The sequence below is a fragment of the Huiozyma naganishii genome, chromosome 11 (assembly GCF_000348985.1).
Source record: "Huiozyma naganishii CBS 8797 chromosome 11, complete genome".
NCBI classification, from domain to species: Eukaryota; Fungi; Ascomycota; class Saccharomycetes; order Saccharomycetales; family Saccharomycetaceae; genus Huiozyma; species Huiozyma naganishii.
The window spans coordinates 356,551-371,628 of NC_035932.1; the positions used below are offsets into that span (position 1 = coordinate 356,551).

Sequence of the window (15,078 nt, forward strand, 5' to 3'; positions counted from 1 at the left end):
CCGTTGAGGAAGTATAAAAGGAAACGAGTGTCCAGTTGCGCGGAGGGGGGGGTGTTGTTGCAGTTGTTGAGGACGGTAAGGACTGTACAGACGTTTTCTAGCTGAGGTTGGGGACACTGGACAGATTTGGAATAGAGAGAGTAGAGATCTGCTGATAGAATCTCCCTTTTCAAGGACTATTAACAATAAATAATGACATCGCTGGAACTCAATTTAAAGAGAACGCTCACGGATGTGTTGGAGGATGAGCTGTACCATATTAACTGCCGGGCGGGCGAGTTCGGCAGCAACAGTTTTGGTAACACTTATGCGGTGCCCGGTTGGGCAGGCGACAGTACGTCGGAGCTTGTGGGCGGGGTAGATCACGATACGGCGCTCCCGGGGGCTGGTATGGCGTACAATAGTATATTCAGCAGGTACGCTGACCCGAATCTGACTACAACGACGGCGGCGGCGGCGTGTGTTGCTGCTGCGTCGTACGTTTCTGGGTCAGCACAGAGTCCAGGGGGCGGAGCGCCCAGTGGGACTGTGAATTTGAACAGCGTGCTGCATGTGCCGAACCCGTTTATACAGGCTGCTGGGGCCGCTGCTACGGCTGCGGCGGCAGGATCTCGAGGGCTCTTTGCTCCGGCACAGTTCGACGTCAAGATCTTTAACGACTATACGGCAGCGGGTAACGTTGGTGGGAGTGTTGGTGGTGACGATGACTTCGCGATGATCCCAGAGGAGGATTTCTTCGAGGATAAGGCGTCGTACCCTTTGCAGGACAACACGCTTGCATTGAACAACGAGGATGCGAAGATGAAGTTCGACGAGGAGTTCACCGACGACGAGGACGACGAGGACGAGGACGAGAATTTGTTTGAGGATGACGGCACCTGGGTCCAGGACTCCTTCCCCGCACAGCCTGTGCCACGACAGGTGCACTCGCCAGTGTATTACATGGACGGTGCCGGAACCGAATCCGCTCTATACTACAGTGACGACGACGACGACGATACCGGACTCGAGGTGCTGGACGATGTTGGCCCCCAGCGCGAGCTTCTGGGGGAGACGGACAAAGCACTCACGGCGGAGGACACGGAGAGGTCGCAGTCGATTGTGCTGCGGGAGAAACCGAAGGTCGAGCGCCCGACGGCCCGCCGGCGTAGCCACCACCACCACCACAGCTCCGCGACTGGGGCCACTGCATCGGGGGAGATATTCACGTGCCGCCTCGCGAGCGCGGCGCCCGGTGGCGGTGGCGGTGGCGGTGTCCCCTGTGGAGCCAGTTTTTCGCGGATCTACGACCTCACGCGACACCAGAACACGATCCACGCGAAGAAGCGGTCTGTGTTCCGGTGCACGCAGTGCATTGCGCTGTTTGGCGACGAGGGGTACGCGAAGACTTTTTCCCGACTGGACGCCCTCACGCGACACATCAAGTCTAAGCATGAGGAGCTGACCCCGGAGGAGGTGCGCAGCGCGACACAGCACGCGAGACAGAACATGGCCTACGTTGCAGGTTAGAAACTGCAGGGACAAGCATACACTGACATACATACCAGTACATACGAAACACATCTGATACCACTGTCTTGGCGGCGATGACGTCATGGGAGGGAAGCCTCGAGGAATATGACGTGCGTTTGCAGGCACCGCCAGATATTTCCACTTTGGGGGTCTTGAAGTGAGCTAAACCGTAATAGTAAGTATATTCTTTTTTGGATTTCTAGTTAGTATGTGGGTGCGTACATAATCATTGGCGATGGTCTTCTACACACTGCAGCGGCCTCGTCGTTTTCACACGTGCGTTGAGGTGGGGGCGTGTGCTTGAGGGTTTATGTGATTGCGTTGGTGCATGTGTGTGAATATTAAATTGAGAGACTGTGGTCTTCATTGTTTGACGACGCGGAATTCCTCCAGGTCGTCGATCAAGTCTGGGATGGAGTCCATGGGGACGTTGTTGTAGACGATCTGGTAGACGGACTCGAACAGGGGGAACTCGTCCAGCAGTTCGCAGGTCTCCAGCCACTCGTGGACCTCCTTGCAGGTGATGATCCCCTGGGCGGACTGTCCGTTCAGCAGTTCCTTCTCCGCGTCGAATGCGCTCAGACCGGTCTTGGCCATGTGTTTGGCGACTTTGACGTTCCTCCCACCGGAACAAGTAGTGATCAAGTCCGCGACACCGGCTGACTCTTGGTAGTAGGTCTCGACACGGGACTCTGGGAAGAACATCTGTCCGAACTTGATGATCTCGCCGAGCCCAACACGCTGGATTGCAGCGGAGGCGTTGTTCCCCCACCCGAGCCCCTCGACGAACCCACAGCCCAGCGCGACGACGTTCTTCAGCGCGCCTGCAATGGAGATCCCTGCGACGTCCTCGATGACGCTGACGTGGAAGTACGGTCTGTGGAACAGCACTTTCAGGATCTTGTGGTCGACGTCGTGGCCCTCGCCCCTGAAGTCGTCAGGGATATGGTACGCGACGGTGGTCTCAGACCAGTGCTCCTTGGCGACCTCGGGGGCCAAGTTGGCACCGGACAGAGCACCGCACTCTATGCCGAGTTCCTCGGTGATGAACGAGGACAGCAGCTGCACGCCCTTCTTCCCCACCTCGAACCCCTTGAGGCACGAGATCGCTCTTGCGGTCTTCTTGACGTGGCCCTTCAACTGGTCGACGATCTTGGGCAGGAACTGGTGCGGGATGTTGAAGATGATGAGGTCTGCGTCCCTGACGGTGTCCAGCAGGTCTGGGTTGGCGACCAAGTTTTCCGGTAGTTTGATGTCTGGCAGGTATTTCACGTTCTCGTGCTCGGTATTTATGATATCCGTGAGGTTCTTCCCGTCGATCTGCTCCTGGAAGACCCACATCTTGACCTCTGCGTTGAACAGTCTCGGGTGGTCCACGGTGTTCTCGGAGACGACCTTCGCGATGGTGGTCCCCCAGTTCCCGGACCCGATGACACAGACGTGGAACGGGTTGTCCATCTCCTTCAGGGAGATCGTCGACGCGGTCTTCTTCATCGAGCCGTCGAGCACGTTGGAGGTGTGTTGTAATCTATCTACAGCGGCCATTATCGTGTAGTTGTGTTTGCGAATTTGGTATGCGTGTGTGTGTGTGTGTGGCTAGCTGCTGACAGCGAAACAAAAGGAGACTCCTCAAAGACGCAGAGTACCCTTTCTCCCCCCCCAAAACCACGTCCTTTATATATTTATAGATCTAGTATCTCCCAGCTTACGTATCCCATTCTACGGAAAATTTTTCTTCCCTAACGTAAGCGCAAAAGGGGAGGCCCGCGCTGCTGGGCGGGTAACTGCGGTGTTTTTTTCCCTCCGGTTTCCCCTTTGGGAAGCTCGGGCCAAAAATGGGCCAAATGTGGGCCAAGCGACGTGGCCCACATTTGGCCCTCCCCCCGTTTTCCTCGTTCCGCTGCCGGGGGAATAGGGGCCGGGCGGGGCGGGGGGCCAAGTGTGGCCCTGGGTCAAAGCGGGCCTGGGTCAAACTGGGGAGGGCCAAATGTGGGTCACGCTGGGTCTGCCCGGTCTTCCGGTCTTCCGGTTTATTTGCACGTGGACAAAAGAGGAGGCGGAACGAGGCGGGGTAAAAGAAAGGGCGGGCGGGGTACCCGGCACTCTGACTTCTTCCGGTGACTCCCTCTCGTGCCTCCCCCGTGACTCCTTATGGATGACTCCCCCCCCGGGAGTACAACTCCGCCCGCGCACCTTCTCACGGTGCGCTGCACTGCTACATACAACCCGATACACGATACACCCCAAGGTATCTAGCTAGAAGTCCCAGCTGTGCACAGTGCCCAGTGTATATATAGAGGCTCTGTCTAAACCATACGTACCACTTCACATGGGTGCTTCCTACTGGTTCTTCTTGCTTAGGCCCAGGATCGCTCATGGAACCAAAATATAACTACAATCAGCAGTCTGTACAGTTGCAACCCTCCAAATCGCTGTCGTCGATCTTTGGTGGGAACACCAAATTCAAGTCATTGGCCGCAGCCAATTTCATCTCGGAGAACGGGATCAAGTCAGGGCTGGCGTCGAGGCATAGCAACTCGCAGACCTCCATAGCGGACACTTTCAGTGATGCGTGGCCCGCAGTGGACAGTATTGTAGAGGGGGAGACCCGCCAGGATCACTCGAAGTTGCACCCAGCTCAGAAAGTACAGCGGAAACTGGAAGGTTTGTATATACCGTTGGAGGAATATACCGAGGGGCCCGCAGTGGAGCATCACCATCACGGGATTTTCAAGATGGGTACACACCTGCTAAAGAAACTGGGGACAGCAGCAACAGATGTTGGTAGAACAAATCACCATGAGGGGAGCGCGAGGAAGACGGAGGGGCCACGCCTCGATAAGATCAAGTTCTTGGACAAGTACGAGATTCTGAATAAAGTGATCGGGGAGGGCGCCACTGGGTCCGTCCAAGTCATCAGGGAACAGGCCACGGGGACACTCTACGCAATGAAAGTGTTTAGACCACAGCAGGTGGTGTTGGAGTCGAAACACGCGTACAGGAGACACTTGCAAAAAATTATCCAGGAGTTCTCCATTGGGGTCGTGTTGCACCACGAAAATGTCATCAAGACAGTGGACTTGCTCATAGATAACGACGTGAACCACGTGTCCGTCCTGGTCCTCGAGTACGTCCCCTACGACTTCTTCAACCTCGTCATGTCGGGACAGATGACCGTAGAAGAGAGTAACTGCTACTTTAAGCAACTCGCCAGTACAATACAGTACCTCCATAAAAACGGCATTGCCCACAGAGATCTGAAACTGGATAACCTCGTCGTCACGGACCAAGGGATCCTAAAACTGCTGGATTTCGGGTCCGCGTTCATTTTCAAAGCTCAGGGCCAGGGGGGCGTAGAGAAATGTCTAGGGATCGTCGGGTCAGACCCATACTTGTCCCCAGAACTACTGGAGACAACTTACAAAAAATATGACCCACGTCCAGTAGACGTATGGGCATGCGCCATCATTTACTACTGCATGATCATGGGGAAGTTCCCCTGGAAGGCCCCGCGGAAATCGTTCAATTCGTTCAGACTGTTTTCAGAGGACCCAGACGACGAGGCAGACGTCTCAAAGGGACCACTGCGTTTACTTAGAGTGCTTCCCAAGGAATCGCAGCATATAATAGCGGGGATGCTCCTCTTGTCACCGAAAACTAGAGCCACAGTAGAGGAGGTCCTGGAGGACCCCTGGGTCCGTTCTATCCATCGTTGTCGTGCGGGACACAATAACGAGGATACAATTGCACACGTCCATCATTTAGTCACCGAAGAGGGGCTGGAAGAACTCAAGAGGACGGAAAAAGACGTGCACGCCTTCCACCATTTGCATATCAATAACACCGCCTCAAGACAATTATCAATGTAATAGTAACGTAGTCATCGGCATTCTTATATAATAGACTCTTAAAAAAATTATATTAAAGCGAGACTTTTGCAGAGACTGTAACCCCAAAGAACGGTACCATGGCATCTCGTGCCGGTATGGCTAAACAAAGTGTCGCTGAAGATGGGACGATTCTTGTGCCACCGCCAAAGGCCGCCACGGGGAATAAAGACCACTACCAGAGGCTGAACTACCTGTACCAACTGTCGATGTTCACCACTCTGAACGACAAACAACCGCTCGCGAGGACGTATGCGAAAAACTTGGACCTTGTAAGCAAGAAGACAAAATGCAGTCTCTTGCCCCAGGTGAAGAGAACGATCTGCAAGAAGTGTCATAGCATCTTGATACCGAACAAAACGGCTTCTACCAAAATTAGGAACAAAGCGAGGAGGAAAGATCCCAAAAATGACGATCTTGTGATCAGATGTGTATGTGGAGAGGAGAAAGTATTCAGAATTGGACTCAACCGAGATTACAGATCGTTTGCAGAGAGAGGGGGGAACATAATTGACGTATAGAGGGGATGCTCCTCTTGTAGCATATCTAAGAATATATATCATGATTTAAATTTCAAATGATGCTTTGCTTGATGGGGGGGGACTGATAGATACCCGCATTGGTCCGTTCCCAGACTCGCTCCACAGCTATGTTGCCCATACTAGGTCTTTGCAGCAGGGCGGGTTTATCCTCGAGAGTACGGTTATTAAGTGTCGAAGTTTTGCGCAAGTGTCAGATGAGAACTTTAGTTCATGTAAGAGATTCCAGGCCCTTATCAGTAGCAAGAGACACTCGCCCACGGTTAACGGTCAGATGGCCACGAATACTCTTCAAAGGGCGGGCAAATCTAACAATAAGAAGAAACTTTAACGAGAGGGGCGGAGGGCTCCCACAGGGGGGCGGTCCCAAAATAAGATATTACAGGATATCAATGGTACCGTTGTTGATCTTCAGTACCGTTACTTTAATGGTATTTGTGATTGTGCTCCCCGTTTTGCTCAAACTGTTCTTCCCGGTTATACTTGTCGCGATCATCGTCTACCAATTCAAGAAATGGCAGAGAAATCAGTTGTACAGTCGACTGATGAAGTACCTGCCGAAGAGTGACCTGTATACCACCAAGAGTCAGTTCATGTCTCTACGGAGGAGTTTTGGTCTGCTGTCCAACGAAGCAGTTGTTGGCAAAAGCGTGGAGTTTACCAACTTCGTCAAGACACGGATAATGGAAGCGCTGGCAAAGGACACGATGAAAATACGTTCCACGCTAATTAAACCCAGTTGGATCCCAAAGAACGCTGCAGTGGAAGAGTATCAATTAACGATTGGTTTGAACAGGGTTAAAATGTTTGCGAAGGCGCTGCAGGGCCAATCCAAAGCAGTATTCAGCGTGGAATACCCGTTATTTTTCGTTACCAAATTGGAGGATCGAACTAAGCAATCGCACTTGATGGGGAAAGTTTGTCTGCATTTCTTGTACGATTACTCGTCAATATTGAAGAATTCTGCAAAGAGTTTCGATCCTGAAACACTGTTCAAACAGATGAACGATACAGAGTCGAAGGTACAGTACGTAATATCCGTCATTCAAACCGGGACACTGTCGCCAAAACCTTTCATCCTCTATACCAGACATGACTGAGCGGTGCGACTGTGGTAGGATTTCGTTCCGAGTTATCATATAACTGAAGTTTATTTATTGTAATGGGACAATATATTCCAATTAATAACTTGTGTCAAACTTTCTACATAAAAGTAGTCTATCTCACTTTAAACGTTACTTTTAATACGTTGACAAGATTAGACTGAACTTTACAATCACCCATTTTAAAGAATAAAACAGTTTCTCTGTATTCTACAAACCAATACCAGTACTTGTAAAGCCCTAAAGGGAACCCTCGTACCTGAAACTGGGAAGCATTTTCAGGGAAACGTATCCCAACCATAACCCGTCACCCTCGCAACTACCATTAATTCAAAGTAATATACATACATACAACAAAAAATTATATTCATTACCCGAGCCTCTTGGTAACCACCAATTGCATCCACAATCGGACGACTCTATCCTGAGGGTTCTCAGTGCTAAGGACCCTCCCGCTTTTTGATTACCCGAAATTTGCAACTTTTTGAGTATATTTTTTGTGGTTTTAATTCTTTCTTAAAACAGTGAAAAGGTAAACAAGTGGTATATCTTGAGAGACAGTCCTTGAAGTTGAATCAAGAAGATACACCGACGGCGTCCAAAATGTCGCGTTACCTGTCTCAGGATAGGCGAGGAGCAGACGGCAATATAGAAGGCGCGGGTTCTCTGTCTCGGTCCACTTCGACGATAAGGAGTATGGTGGACGCGAGTGATGATGAGGAAGATGAGGATAATATAATAGGACCGCCGAAACTAAGCGATTTTGGTTCCAATTTGCTCAATGAGAGTGCAAATCATAGTGGGACGTTTACCAAGTTTCGAGGTCTTGGTATGGCGCACTCCCCGAGGGTGACCCAGCGGATCGATGGCCCAGGTGGTAATAATATCGTATCACACCGCAACGGGTCGTCGCCGTCCAGCTCTTCTATCTTTGGGAGTACCGTTTACAACCCAGCTAGACCATCCAGCATGACTACAGTGAATAACCTCAAACATGAGGACAGTTCGAGGATCAGCACGGTCAAGAATGATGTGCTGAACAGGACTCTGGAGAGAAGAAGACTTTCGAGAACCGCGTCGTCTCTATCTAACCCACCCACGGTAAACAGCATTGATCTGAAGGACCACGAGGTAAATATCGAAAAGATTAAACAAACCATCAGAGATGAAACCACCTCCAAACTACTAGAGCGGAGGGCCAAACGATTTTTGAATCTGGAGAGGAGGAATAGACTGGGCCCAGCGAAGAGAACCTCAATGACGTCGAGTCTTATAACTTCTGAAATGGACGATTTATTAATACAGCGGGATGCGAAGGGCGAGGTTGAACAACAAGATAGAGAGATGACTCCACAGGTGGACTACTCCAACATTGTGTTTGGTGACCTAAACCCATTCCAGTACGTTAACAAATATAACATCCCCATGGAGGAACTACCTCAAATCTCAAAAGTTTACATAGAGAAAAGGAAGGAGGAGAATAGAAGGGTTGCATTACGGAAACACTCATCCTCTTCGTTAAACGTCGTGAGCAATAGCAGCCAATACTGGGCGAATAAGGGCAATTATGACGACAAGTCTGAAGAGAACGAAAAACCTGTTGCCGATCTTCTGGGTCCAGCCATACGACATTCCGACCAAACGGGCACGTCTGGGCCCTTACCGCCGAGGACACCGGTCCAATTGAACGAGTCAAACCACAACGTAATGAAACAGGAGCTACCGGCTCATAACAATGAAAACTATAACGTTAATAAGTTGATCCGCAAAAGAGAAGTGCTTGCAAACTTGAACGTGAATCAGAAAGAACCGGAGTTGAAAAAACCGAAAAATAACTTGGAACAACTCGACAAACCGGCCATCATCAAACGCGTGGAGATTCAGGAACCGAAACCTTCGAAGAAAAATACAAGCATTGTGATCAATAACGAAGAATACGAGAAGATCGAACTGCTGGGCAGTGGTGGCTCCTCCAAAGTTTACAAAGTAAGGGACTCCTCCAAGAAAGTGTTTGCACTCAAACGAGTGGCCATAGACATGTTCGAGGAGTCCTCCGTGGAAAGCTTCAAAGGTGAAATTGCTCTTCTGGAAAAGTTGAAAAACCAGGAGAGGGTAGTTCAACTGTACAACTACGCGTTAGAATCTAGCGTTCTCTACTTAATCATGGAGTGCGGTGATTACGATTTATCTGTAATGTTGCGCGAGAGACTGAACAAACCGTTGGATACCGAGTTTGTCAGGTATTACGCCAGAGAGATTAGTCACTGTGTTAAAGTGGTGCATGATGTAGGTATTGTGCACTCGGACTTGAAACCGGCTAACTTTATTTTCGTCAAGGGCACGTTAAAGATAATTGATTTTGGTATCGCCAATGCAGTCCCAGAACATACCGTAAACATTTACAGGGAAACACAGATTGGTACACCCAACTACATGGCACCAGAGGCACTCGTTGCAATGAACTACACGAACGGGGAATCCAATGTGAGCAGATGGAAAGTCGGTAAGCCTTCCGACGTCTGGTCCCTCGGCTGTATCATCTACCAAATGGTGTATGGCAAACCCCCCTATGCATCCTTTCAAGGTAACGACAGAATACGTGCTATAATAAAACCCTCTGTGAAGATCGAGTATCCTAGCGTCAAGGAGGGCGTGACTGTTCCGAATTCCATCATCGAACTAATCAAAGTTTGTTTGAATAGAGATCCCAACAAGAGGGTCGATGTTGACGGCATGCTGAACAGCACTTTTTTGAGCCCCATATTGGTCTCAGAAGCCTTTGTCCGTGACTTAGTGAAAAACGCAGTAGAGTACGGTATCAAGCAAGGCGACGTTTCCATCACTACCATCGATGCATTGGCGAACGATGTGATTGAGAAATTATCAGAGTATAGAATCTGAGCACTTACACAGCCACCCTGAATCATGTTGTCCTCGAGGACTTCTTCACAGCATCGTCATTATTTCCCGTTCCTTACCGAACGTTGTGTAACAATTAAGTATCATTTTTAATAATATTATTTGCATTTTAAACTGTCTCGAGAATCAAACAAAGACGTCCTTGCAAGCGCCCTTTAAAGATACAGCAAACACAGGTCCAGAAAGATACACCGTGGTGTTTGAGAATGTTTGCCAGGTACAGTAAAGCACTACTAAATCGAATACCGGAAGGTTTTAAGCAAGCGCACCCCGATAAATTCGATAATGTAGTAGTTGCGATGTCATCTGGGGTGGATTCGTCCGTGGCAGCCAGCATATTCAGCTCATTCCCGAATGCGACCGGTGTGTACATGAGGAATTGGTCGAGTGCAAACAACGATAACGAGAACCCGAAACATTGCGACGAACAGGACTGGAAGGACGCTTTCTCCGTTGCCCGTTATTTGGGTATCCCCATAGAGTTAATGAATTTTGAGAAGGACTACTGGATCGATGTGTTTGAACCAATGCTGAATGGGTATGCTGCTGGGGGGACTCCAAACCCAGATATTCTTTGCAACAGATTCATAAAATTTGGGAAATTGAGAGAAGCACTAGATCTGAAGTACGGCACCGGGAACTATTGGCTTGTCATGGGTCACTACTCCAGAATTTTGGAGCAGGTCAGGGACCACGAATTTCAACTGTGGAGAGGGCTGCCCTCCGGTAAGGACCAGAGTTACTACCTGTCACAGTTGAAACCGGAGATACTACCAAACGTGATTTTACCCATTGGCCATTTCCTCAAATCAGAAACAAGACAGTTTGCTCGAGAATTGAACTTACCTGTAGCCGATAAACCGGACTCACAGGGAATCTGTTTTGTGAACAACAGCCAACAGGGCAAATTCAAGAATTTCTTACGGGAGTATTTACCAAACGAGCCGGGAAACATTATTACATTGGACCCAGCCACTGGAGAGAAGACCGTTTGGGGCCGCCACGACGGGCTCTGGTCGTACACAGTTGGACAGAAGATTGGCATACCGATGCCCCAGGGGAAGGGTCACCACAAAGGTGCCTGGTTCGTCTCGCAGAAATTCAAAGACACCAACGAAATTGTCATCGTTCCTGGAGGAGTGCACACCTCGCTGTACCGCGACTCACTCTCAATATCCGGATTCAGACACCTTCTGCCGACAACTACTACCCCCGAACAGCTACTAAAGACGATACAGGACGCCATACGTAACTCGTCCCTGTACATGCAGTATAGGTCGCTGCAGGAACCAATACCCGTGGTGTCCTGCAGCGTTGCAACTGACCCATCTGCAACGCTGCTACCGTCCTTCCAGCTGACACTGGCGACACCACAGAGGGCCATGGCCCAGGGACAGTACGGGTGTCTCTACATAAACGACCGGGTGCTCGGCAGCGGCAGCATCGAGTAGTGTACCGGTACCAGTACCAGTACAGGGCGCTACCATACTTTTTTCAAGCACGCGTTTTCAGTCACGTGTTTTTAAAGAAATGAAGGAAAATTTTTTTCGTGGTTTTTTCCTCAAAACAAAACAGAAAAGAGATTCTGACTGTAGAATTTGATACGTTCCTGTGCGGTGCAGTGGTTCGGACGTGATAAGGCAAGTGTTGTGTCTTTGACGGGCTAGCATTCCTTGTGGTTTTACAAGTGTTGTATTTCTCTTCCTGTTATTGGCAGAAGTGTTTACAGTTCCGTGAAAGCACTTGATTCGGTCTCAGGTTATTCTTTCCTTCTTTTTCCGTTTCATTTCCCCCCATTTTTGAGTGGAGTTTGTCGGACAAGAAGATATCCAGTTTTCTGATCAATCCCACAGAAGAGTCCTTATCAGTGTCACCCTTTTTTCTTTACTTCAGTGGTGGACGAAACTCTTTTGAACGTTAACTAAGTGAATTTTTTACTTGGGAAAGTTATACCTACTTGCACTGGGTGTTTGATAGGGGAAAAAAAAGAACCAGAAAATACAGTGCTAATAATAGAGAGAGAGAGGAAGAATAAACAGATTTCCTGGTAACAGTACACTTTTATTTTCTCTGCTCTTTGATTTGTCATATTACCGGCAGTGGCGACTATATGCTAATAGATACACCTTCGTCGATACAAACACATTTTGGAAACATACAATTTGATAACTGTTGTGAGTCAGAGATCCAGGGGGACTACAGAGTGACACCCAACTGCTTATTAAACTACTACTATAAAAATTACACTACTACTATCAAGAGAAGGAAGAGGAGAATTAAGGCAAGGTATAAGGATCGAGAGGAGATAAAGGGAGGAGGTAAGAGAAGAGAGAGAAGCCCGAAAGAGAAACACAAGGGAGTGATACGATAGAGAGGTTCTTTCCGAAGGGCACATACAAAGAAAACACTACCACCATGCATTTTAGTATACCGCGGGCTCTATGGTCTGAGAAGTCCGTGAGAAATGTCAGTTACGGTAGGAGAGTCTTAAACACCACGACCGTTAACATTGCATTGGGTTTGCCAGGCATGGTGTCCACCTTAACTGCATACCAGCTACTGAACGTTAGACTCATAGCCATATGTGCATCCGGCGCGTCAATTACGGTCGGATTGATATCCATATTCATCATTACCTCTTACGACAGGAGAAAAAGGCTGTTTAGACACGAACTGATCATGTTCTTAATCGTCTGTGATTTCCTAAAGGCACTCATTTTACTGATCTACCCAGTCATCATTCTAGCAAATGGTCGAGTCTACGCGACACCGAGCATGATCAACACATTAGGGTGGTTCACACAATTCGCCACGGAGGGGTCGGATTTTGCCATCATGTTCTTTGCTATACATTTTGCATTACTAATATTCAAACCCAGTTGGAAGTGGAGAAACAAGAAGACAGGCAACATCGAAGGTGGACTTTACAAGTATAAAAAGATTATTTGGCCAACCACTTTCCTTGTTCCGAGTATAATGGCGAGTCTGGTATTCATCGATTACAACGTGATAGACTACCCAGACCCAAATTCCATCAACATTGTGCTGGATAACAACAACTACAATTTCGAGTACAAACCAAGACGTGGTGGATATAAACCTTGGAGTGCATGGTGCTATCTGCCGGCTCGACCACTGTGGTATAAATACGTCTTGAGTTGGGGACCAAGGTACATCCTGATACTCACTATTATTGCGATCTATTGTTCCATCTACATTTACGTTCTGAAGGAAACGCGGAAAATTAAATCGCAAATGAAGGATTTTGGTTCTAAATCAAAAAAGGCCGATGAGGATGCAGACAAAGACCTCCCACCAATGAAAAGATTCACCAAGCGGTGCATGAGATCACTTCACCATATATTTGGCGCAATCACTAATTTTTTCTGGTTGAGCTTAGAGATGGATGGAGACGATTCCCTAGGTTCCAGTAAGTCATTATCTACAAAAAGCTTGGCATCTTGTCCTGTTAGTCCGGACCTACCCAACATCCCTGATGTTGCACATGACGATACAGCTACACCGGCCCAAGAAGGTAGCGGGATCGAAATGACTCATTTTACTCCACATGAGGACTTATCAAAAAAGATAATGAATGTTCACAGTACAACTAGGGAACCTTGGAGGTCACAAAACACAGATTATAATAGTCCATTGGGGGCAGATGAACGCTTGGGTCCATCACAATGCTCGCCGTCCTCATCATCGGAATCCACAAGAGCCCCGACACTGGCGTCTGATTTCTACCCAGCTTCTCTATCGTCTAACTCAACTGCGCAAAGCAACGAGATGCCTTTGGTGGCAAACTTGAACTCTTTCCCGACACGTACCCGTACTCAGAGTAACGTAGAGGATTCAACAAATTTTTCTTCAGTGAACGAACAGTTCCAGAGGGAGAATTATAGAAGAATGAAAAAGAAGAGGCTGCAGATCCAGAAGAACTTGAGGGCAATTTTCATTTACCCTTTCTCATACATTCTACTTTGGCTTTTCCCCATTATTGCAGACATTTCGCAGACCAGACATGAGTTGCTTCACGGGCCGATTATGTGGTTGACTTATATCGACACATTTATCAGACCAATGAGTTGCTTTGTCCATTCCTTCGTGTTTATATTCAAAGAAAAACCTTGGAAGTACTCTTGGAATCGGGTCCAAGCAGAGGCGTTGAAGAACAAATATATGCTAAGGGGCGAAATCGGCGAAGATGAGATTATGCAGCTTTGTCATAGCAAGTGGGGGAGGAGGGGATGGTATTACCGCTCAACATGGAACAAGCACAGATGCTGGAAACATAAAGATAATGGATTCAAGCGAACCTGCTGGTACATTGGCAGATTCTTCAAGTGCATATTCCGGCTTAAGAAAGTAAACTTTAATGACAATTGCAATGATTGCCTCTACTGGAATAGATACTACTATTTGGATACAATTCCTCGGTCATCAGGTTACACCACCGTGTCGAGCACTGATGTATCGCCGCAACATAATGGACTGAAGTTTTCTCAACCGTCAAGTTTGAACGAGTTGCCGTCAAAAAAACAAACGTGTGAGGAGTCACTAATCGTCAAAGTGCCTTGGTTCTGGAGATTTATTCATAACATTCCAATGCTGTACGGTATAGACCTGGATGAGTTGAACAGGTCTATAAAGCTGAGCTATACCAACGACGACGATGATTTTGTCATCCCAGGGCTATCGCTTGCTTTGAACAATGATATCAACACGGACAACTTGACATCCCATGATAATAATATTCATAACAGGATAACGAGCAGTCTATTGCAGGGTCCCGGTTTAAAGAAACCGAAACTCACAAACCAAAATAGTTTCTCCACACTCCACCAAAACGGGAACAACACTACAACCTCCCATACTAATTTTGCATATCCGAACAGTAATATAATTACCCCTAATCAGCATCAATACGACCACAAAACACAGCATCTAGATGAAAACAGACAACGGCAACAACCCACTACTAATGCAACGGGCACTTCTGCCATCGGCAAAAGTATTACCATTACGACTAATAATAATAATAATAATAATAATGATAATGAACACGCGGGCCAAGTAGACTTACTGACTTTCCTAAATGATATGCCGGAATCATAG

At 48.1% G+C, this 15,078-nt stretch overlaps 8 protein-coding genes across 8 annotated transcripts; 7 read left to right on the plus strand and 1 right to left on the minus strand.

The window, feature by feature from the left end:
- Positions 1-192: 192 nt before the first annotated feature.
- RPN4 (stress-regulated transcription factor RPN4) lies at positions 193-1,509 on the plus strand (the record flags this gene model as incomplete). Its single annotated transcript, XM_022610488.1, has 1 exon — positions 193-1,509. The coding sequence occupies one exon, from the start codon at positions 193-195 to the stop codon at positions 1,507-1,509; it is 1,317 nt and encodes a 438-aa protein (XP_022466779.1).
- A 366-nt stretch (positions 1,510-1,875) lies between these two features.
- GPD1 (glycerol-3-phosphate dehydrogenase (NAD(+)) GPD1) lies at positions 1,876-3,057 on the minus strand (the record flags this gene model as incomplete). The annotated part of the gene is made up of 1 exon (XM_022610489.1): positions 1,876-3,057. One exon carries the CDS (start codon positions 3,055-3,057, stop codon positions 1,876-1,878), a length of 1,182 nt encoding a protein of 393 aa, XP_022466780.1.
- An 830-nt stretch (positions 3,058-3,887) lies between these two features.
- On the plus strand, positions 3,888-5,381 carry RTK1 (putative serine/threonine protein kinase RTK1; the record flags this gene model as incomplete). Its single annotated transcript, XM_022610490.1, has 1 exon — positions 3,888-5,381. One exon carries the CDS (start codon positions 3,888-3,890, stop codon positions 5,379-5,381), a length of 1,494 nt encoding a protein of 497 aa, XP_022466781.1.
- Positions 5,382-5,479: 98 nt separating this feature from the next.
- RPR2 (ribonuclease P protein subunit RPR2) lies at positions 5,480-5,920 on the plus strand (the record flags this gene model as incomplete). Its single annotated transcript, XM_022610491.1, has 1 exon — positions 5,480-5,920. One exon carries the CDS (start codon positions 5,480-5,482, stop codon positions 5,918-5,920), a length of 441 nt encoding a protein of 146 aa, XP_022466782.1.
- A 128-nt stretch (positions 5,921-6,048) lies between these two features.
- Positions 6,049-7,038, plus strand: MRX9 (Mrx9p; the record flags this gene model as incomplete). The annotated part of the gene is made up of 1 exon (XM_022610492.1): positions 6,049-7,038. The coding sequence occupies one exon, from the start codon at positions 6,049-6,051 to the stop codon at positions 7,036-7,038; it is 990 nt and encodes a 329-aa protein (XP_022466783.1).
- Positions 7,039-7,644: 606 nt separating this feature from the next.
- On the plus strand, positions 7,645-9,942 carry MPS1 (serine/threonine/tyrosine protein kinase MPS1; the record flags this gene model as incomplete). The annotated part of the gene is made up of 1 exon (XM_022610493.1): positions 7,645-9,942. The coding sequence occupies one exon, from the start codon at positions 7,645-7,647 to the stop codon at positions 9,940-9,942; it is 2,298 nt and encodes a 765-aa protein (XP_022466784.1).
- A 224-nt stretch (positions 9,943-10,166) lies between these two features.
- Positions 10,167-11,411, plus strand: SLM3 (tRNA-5-taurinomethyluridine 2-sulfurtransferase; the record flags this gene model as incomplete). Its single annotated transcript, XM_022610494.1, has 1 exon — positions 10,167-11,411. One exon carries the CDS (start codon positions 10,167-10,169, stop codon positions 11,409-11,411), a length of 1,245 nt encoding a protein of 414 aa, XP_022466785.1.
- Positions 11,412-12,375: 964 nt separating this feature from the next.
- GPR1 (Gpr1p) lies at positions 12,376-15,078 on the plus strand (the record flags this gene model as incomplete). The annotated part of the gene is made up of 1 exon (XM_022610495.1): positions 12,376-15,078. One exon carries the CDS (start codon positions 12,376-12,378, stop codon positions 15,076-15,078), a length of 2,703 nt encoding a protein of 900 aa, XP_022466786.1.